Source organism: Coregonus lavaretus (genome assembly GCF_964263955.1).
Source record: "Coregonus lavaretus genome assembly, chromosome: 25".
NCBI lineage: Eukaryota > Metazoa > Chordata > Actinopteri > Salmoniformes > Salmonidae > Coregonus > Coregonus lavaretus.
Window position 1 is genome coordinate 3747415 of NC_140012.1, and position 7603 is coordinate 3755017.

The window sequence follows — 7603 nt, forward strand, 5'->3', positions numbered from 1 at the left end:
CATTTATCAAATGAACTGCCAACAGGTTGTTATCAATAAAACGCCACAATACATGCAGAGCATTTTAATTTGGCAAGGAGCCCCCAGCTCCGCTAAAACAATTGACAACTAGCTACATGCGGTTTTCAAGAGATTGTTAAATAAATGTTACTTTAACATCATCACCTCTTGAAGAGCATAGTCAGAACTACACATTTCCAATTATTTTCCACATGTAGCTTTATCATCATAGTTATACAGCAAGTAACTGCATGCTTTTCATGATCAGTAAACATCAATTGATCATGTAATTTCAGATATGTGAGGGTAGCCTATCCATTTGGCATGTAGCTAGCTAGCTAGCAAAGCAAACAACATGTGCCATTTAGCTTGCTTCATCAGAGATTAGGCTTTTGGAAAGAGCTTGATATCGGCAAGTCCTCATCCTGGTAAAGTCAGTCGCACTTCTGTCATCACCACTATAGATGGCAAGCAAATCAAACAATATTTGGATATAGCCATCTAGTCAATCCCCTGAAAGTTAGCTTGTTAACTAGCCGTATTGATGTGATCTGTTATTAGCTAGCTAGCTAGCCAATTTGACATGGTCCATAAATCAATGTAGCCTATTAGGACTGTCAGCAGCAATCTTGATTAAACACTTAAAAACAATGTTGAAAAGGGGATAAATAGCTAACTTCACTAGGTAGGCCTACGTTGGTTGGAGAAAAAAGTACATTAAGTCTACTTACCACTATGTTTAGCCAACTGTACAACATTTCTACTGGTAGCTTGCAAAGTAAACATTATCAGCTAACAGTACATCGGCAAATGCGCCCTTCTGCTGCTTGACAGGCAGAGCCCACAAAGGATGGGAAATTAACCTAAACCATACCATGCAGGTATTTTATTTTATATCACTCAAATATCCAATTAATGGTGGCCAATATTTACATTTACATTTAAGTCATTTAGCAGACGCTCTTATCCAGCGCGACTTACAGTTAGCGAGTGCATACATTTTTCATACAATATTGGGAGATATCGTAAAGCTATTGATGTTTACTGATCATGAAAAGCATACAGTTACTTGCTATGTAACTCTGATGATAGAGCTAAATGTGCGCAATTGTTTTGCATAGAGGTGATGATATTACAACCAAATAGTTAACATTTATTTAACAATCCCTTGAAAACAGCACACAGTTGTCAATGGTTTTAGCGGAGCTGGGGATCAAGGGGCAGACAAATCGAACGCTCTGCATCTTGTGACGTTTTAATGATAACAACCTATATGCCAACATTCCATTCAAACAATGCAGTCAATCCACAGCCATACACTGGCTGAAATCAGTTGATGATAGGACTTAGACAAGTTGTAAATGCAACAAGTCTGATATTGTATCATATAATATCACTCACGGTTTTCCAAGAAAACAAAAATGTTGATATTTATGGTCTGTTTACATATATTTTAGAGGCTATTTATACAGAAACGTTGTATACACTGTATTTATAGTTATATGACAATATTTTTGTTTGACAATAATTATATTACACAATTTCTGATATATCGCATGCCTTACTTTTATTTTCCTGCCTAAGTAAAATCAGGATTATGTCTCTACTGCCATTCATTCCAATTAGACTGGTTTGGATTTCTCCCTGACCAATATGGCTGCCATTTTAAACCCCTTCTGGAACTTTTGGGGTTTATGACGTCCCCTAGTAATTTGATAGGATCTCTATGGTGGCAACCCTATTGAGGTGTTCCAGGAATGCAACGTTAACCAATAAGTGAGGTGTTTGTTGAAGTATAGGCCTAGTTTCAGTTTGTCTCTTCCTTGAACAGGATTATTCTGTGCTCTATTTTAACATGCTGTACAGTGTATTCGGAAATTATTCAGACCCCTGGACTTTTTCCACATTTTGTTACGTTACAGCCTTATTCTAAAATAGATGTAATTGTTTTCCCCCCTAATAAATCTACACACAATACCTCATAATGACAAAGAAAAAACAGGTTTTTGGATTTTTTTGCAAATTAATTAAAAAAAAAACCCTGAAATTTCAAATGTACTTAAGCATTCAGACCCTTTAGTCAGTACGTAGTTGAAGTACCTTTGGCAGCGATTACAGCCTTGTGTCTTCTTGGGTATGACGCTACAAGCTTGGCACACCTGTATTTAGAGAGTTTCTCCAATTCTTCTCTGCAGATCCTCTCAAGCTCTGTCAGGTTGGATGGGGAGCGTAGCTGCACAGCTACTTTCAGGTCTCTCCAGAGATGTTCGATCGGGTTCAAGTCCGGGCTGGACCACTCAAGGACATTCAGAGACTTGTGCCTCGACACAAGCCTCTCCTGCGTAGTCTTAGCTGTGTGCTTAGGGTCGTTGTCCTGTTGGAAGGTGAACCTTCGCCCCAGTCTGAGGTCATGAGCGCTCTGGAGCAGGTATTCATCAAGGATCTCTCTGTAATTTGCTCTGTTCATCTTTCCCTCGATCCTGCCTAGTCTCCCAGTCCCTGCCGCTGAAAGAAATCCCCACAGCATGATGCTGCCACCACCATGATTCACCGTAGGGATGGTGCCAGGTTTCCTCCAGAAGTGACGCTTGGCATTCAGGCCAAAGAGTTCAATCTTGCTTTTATCAGACCAGAGAATCTTGTTTCTCATGGTCTGAGTTCCTTGGGTGCCTTTTGGCTAACTCCAAGCGGGCTGTCATGTGCCTTTTACTGAGGAGTGGCTTCCGTATGGCCACTCCACCATAAAAGCCTGATTGGTGGAGTGCTGCAGAGATGGTTGTCCTTCTGGAAGGTTCTCCCATCTAAACATAGGAACTCTGGAGCTCTGTCAGATTGACCATCTGGTTCTTGGTCAACTCCCTGACCAAGGCCCTTCTCCCCCGATTGCTCAGTTTAGCCGAGCGGCCAGCTCTAGGAAGAGTCTTGGTGGTTCCAAACTTCTTCCATTTAAGAATGATGGAGGGCACTGTGTTCTTGGGGACCTTCAATGCTGCTGAAATGTTTTGGTACCCTTCCCCAGATCTGTGCCTCGACACAATCCTATCTCGGCGCTCTATGGACAATTCCTTCGACCTCATGGCTTGGTTCTTGCTCTGACATGCACTGTCAACTGTGGGACCTAATATAGACAGGTGTGTCCCTTTCCAAATCATGTACAATCAATTGAGTTTACCACAGGTGGACTCTAATCAAGTTGTAGAAACATCTCGAAGATGATCAATGGAAACAGGTTGCACCTCAGCTCAATTTCGAGTTTTATAGCAAAGGGTCTGAATTCTTATGTAAATAAGGTATTTCAGTTTTTTATTTTTAATACATTTGCAAAAATATCAAAAAACCTATTTTCGCTTAGTCATTATGGGGTATTTAGTGTATTTTTCTGTTTTAATACATTTTTGAATAAGGCTGTAACATAACAAAATGTGGAAAAAGGGAAAGGGTCTGAATACTTTCCGAATGCAATGTATATTACTCTGTCCCTCAGTGCTGGCGTGGGGAGGACAGGCACCATCATTGCTCTGGACGTGATACTACAACAGCTGGAGAGGGAGAGGGCAGTCGGCATCGCTGCCTTTTTGCACAAGATGAGGCTGAGTCGACCGCTCATGATTCAGACAGAGGTAAGGCCTGAGTTAGCCTAATACAGATGATCACCTGATCAACACCAGATACTACCCTAAAACATAGGCAATATCTTTTGATTGACTAAAGGTTTGATTAAAAATTAATATATGACTCATGAGGCTAAATTTGTGGCTTATCCTTGCCATTTACACTCTTTCAGTCGCAGTATATTTTCCTGCACCAATGCATCATGGATTCTCTGCAGCCCAAAGAGAAGATGATGCAAGAGGCCCTGTATGAGAACTCGGACATGATCTACGCCAACAGCATGGCACTGAGGCAGTTTCACGCTACCAATCCAAATGTGTCTGCTCTGAGTGTTTGTTAACATTGTGGATAAAAATGCCTTCTATGAGCCCAAGAGTAACCTAGGTACTTTTTATCATGATGTAAGAATACTCAATACTCAATGCTGCCTGTGTTTTCAATAAGTTGAGTCTGTCAAACAATGGCGATCTCATGCTCCTGTCTTCTGTATTTTGGTATTTCTATTTTAATCTATTTACATCACATGTACATAATGGTTTAGCTTATATTGGGTATCATCATTCACTGGTTATGTTCAGGAGAATTCAGCACACCTGGCACACTTCACATTAACCTAATTACTTTTTTATCATGGTGTAAGCATACTCAATTTTGCCTGTGTTTTCAATACATTTCAGTTATAGCCTATCCAATTTCAAAATTGCACTTGAAATTATTCATGAAGGATGACAATTTTACCTGACATGTATAAAAGTGTGTAATTTGGCTTTCATGTATAACAAAGCGTAAAAATAAAACTATTTTTCGTTAGTCACAAAGACTATTATAATAAGAGACCATAGTCTTATTACACCCACATCATTTCATAAAAATATTTTCAACGTCCTCAGTCCGAAACACTGTCATTCCCAGAGGAATGCGAGAAGTACAGTGTGGGAAAAAAGTATTTGATCCCCTGCTGATTTTGTACGTTTGCCCACTGACAAAGACATGATAAGTCTATAATTTTTATGGTAGGTTTATTTGAACAGTGAGAGACAGAATAACAACAACAAAAATCCAGAAAAACGCATGTCAAAAATGTTATGAATTGATTTGCATTTTAATGAGGGAAATAAGTATTTGACCCCTCTGCAAAACATGACTTAGTACTTGGTGGCAATCACAGAGGTCAGACGTTTCTTTTAGTTGGCCACCAGGTTTGCACACATCTCAGGAGGGATTTTGTCCCACTCCTCTTTGCTCCTAATCTCAGCTTGTTACCTGTATAAAAGACACCTGTCCACAGAAGCAAACAATCAATCTGATTCCGAACTCTCCACCATGGCCAAGACCAAAGAGCTCTCCAAGGATGTCAGTGACAAGATTGTGGACCTACACAAGGCTGCAATGGGCTACAAGACCATCGCCAAGCAGGTTGGTAAGAAGGTGACAACAGTTGGTGCGATTATTCGCAAATGGAAGAAACACAAAATAACTGTCAATCTCCCTCAGCCTGGAGCTCCATGCAAGATCTCACCTCGTAGAGTTGCAATGATCATGAGAACGGTGAGGAATCAGCCCAGAACTACACGGGAGGATCTTGTCAATGATCTCAAGGCAGCTGGGACCATAGTCACCAAGAAAACAATTGGTAACACACTACGCCGTGAAGGACTGAAATCCTGCAGCGCCCACAAGGTCCCCCTGCTCAACAAAGCACATATACAGGCCCGTCTGAAATTTGCCAATGAACATCTGAATGATTCAGAGGAGAACTGGGTGAAAGTGTTGTGGTCAGATGAGACCAAAATCGAGCTCTTTGGCATCAACTCAACTCGCCGTGTTTGGAGGAGGAGGAATACTGCCTATGACCCCAAGAACACCATCCCCACCGTCAAACATGGAGGTGGAAACATTATGCTTTGGGGGTGTTTTTCTGCTAAGGGGACAGGACATCTTCACCGCACCAAAGGGACGATGGACGGGGCCATGAACAAGGGTTTTGCCACCAAGTACTAAGTCATGTTTTGCAGAGGGGTCAAATACTTATTTCCCTCATTAAAATGCAAATCAATTTATAACATTTTTGACATTCTGGATTTTTGTTGTTGTTATTCTGTCTCTCACTGTTCAAATAAACCTACCATTAAAATTATAGACTGATCATGTCTTTGTCAGTGGGCAAACGTACAAAATCAGCAGGGGATCAAATACTTTTTTCACTCACTGTATACTACTCGAATGGGCAAAGAAACTCAAAAGGGTTGATGATATTAATTAACAGTCATTTTGATCCGAATGTGCAAATTGTCCAAACAGATCTGCAAGGTAGATGGATGATTTTAAATATGTTATTGGACAATAAACAGATATGGCTCATCAACCTTTACAGACCAAATAATGATGATCCACGCTTCTTTGAAAATACACTATCAGTCAAAGATTTGGACACACCTACTCATTCAGGGTTTTTTCTTTATTTTAACTTTTTTCTACATTGTAGAATAATAGTGAAGACTTCAAAACTATGAAATAACACATATGGAATCATGTAGTAACCAATAAAGTCTTAAACAAATAAAAATATATTTTATATTTGAGATTCTTCAAATAGCCACCCTTTGCCTTGATGACAGCTTTGCACACTCTTGGCATTCTCTCAACCAGCTTCATGAGGTAGTCACCTGAAATGAATATCAATTAACAGGTGTGCCTTGTTAAAAGTTAAGTTGTGGAATTTATTTCCTTCTTAATGCGTTTGAGCCAATCAGTTGTGTTGTGACAAGGTAGGGGGGGGGGGGGGGGTATACCGAAGATAACCCTTTTTGGTAAAAGACCAAGTCCATATTATGGCAAGAACAGCTCAAATAAGCAGTCCATCATTACTTTAAGACATGAACGTCAGTCAATACGGAAAATGTCAAGAACTTTGAAAGTTTCTTCAAGTGTAGTCGCAAAAACATCAAGCGCTATGATGAAACTGGCTCTCATGAGGACCGCCACAGGAAAGGAAGAACCACAGTTACCTCTGCTGCAGAGGATAAGTTCATTAGAGTTACTAGCCTCAGAATATGCAACCCAAATAAATGCTTCACACAGTTCAAGTCACAGACACATTTCAACATCAATTGTTCAGAGGGGATTGTGTGAATCAGACCTTCATGGTCGAATTGCTGGAAAGAAACCACTACTAAAGGACACCAAGCAAAAATATATAAGATCTTGCTACCATGGAATGGTAAATACCTGACTATTTATGGAAAAATCACCCTGATTAACTCTTTAGTAATATCCCAGTTTACCTATTTGCTTATGGTCTTGCCTACACCTACCTAGCGAACAATTTTTCAAATTATATGAGAAAGAAAAATCATTTTTATTTGGAACGGCAAGCCAGACAAAATTAAACTGGTCTATTTATTTAATGCATATTAATTCGGAGGGCAGAAATGATTAAATATTAAAGCATTAGACCTCTCACTAAAGGCTTCAGTCATACAAAAGTTAAACTTAAATCCAAACAGGTTCTCTAGCAAATTAGCAAGAATGTCTCACCCTATGTTCAAGAAATGCCTTTTTCCCTTAGATTACAACCTCTCACTTTCAGTTATTAGAAAAGGAAATAATCTCTCAAATATCGCTATTTCTAAAACAAGCCATAGAAAGTTGGTTGCAATTTCAATTTCATCCAACAGAAACGAAAGAACAAATAATGCAACAAATATTGTGGTTAAACTGAAATATACTAATTGATAAAAAATATATATATATTTTTTTATTAAAAAAAAAAGGTATTTCTTCCTAAATAATATCATAGGTAGCACTGGTGGAGTTAAGTCGCACATGCAGCCAACAAAAACATATGGAAATGTCTGCTCTACCAAAAACTACAACCAACTAATTGCAGCCTTACCGCAAAAATGGAAGAAGAAGGGGAAGGGGGAAAAAGTAAGGAACTTGTCTGTCGGCCTTGCATTAAAGACCGTAATTGGTTAAAGAAAATGGTGAT

The 7603-nt window shown here is 39.4% G+C and overlaps 1 protein-coding gene across 1 annotated transcript in view; it reads left to right on the plus strand.

The window, feature by feature from the left end:
• LOC311100496 (receptor-type tyrosine-protein phosphatase H-like) overlaps window positions 1-4416 on the plus strand; it is a gene marked incomplete at its 5' end in the record, with an annotated part of 31316 nt that extends 26900 nt beyond the window's left edge. The window contains 2 exons of the mRNA XM_084141419.1: window positions 3485-3620; window positions 3785-4416. Of these exons, the coding sequence (XP_083997545.1) occupies window positions 3485-3620; window positions 3785-3952 (304 nt within the window). The remainder of the gene's footprint in view (window positions 1-3484; window positions 3621-3784) is intronic.
• Between the last annotated feature and the right edge of the window lie 3187 nt (window positions 4417-7603).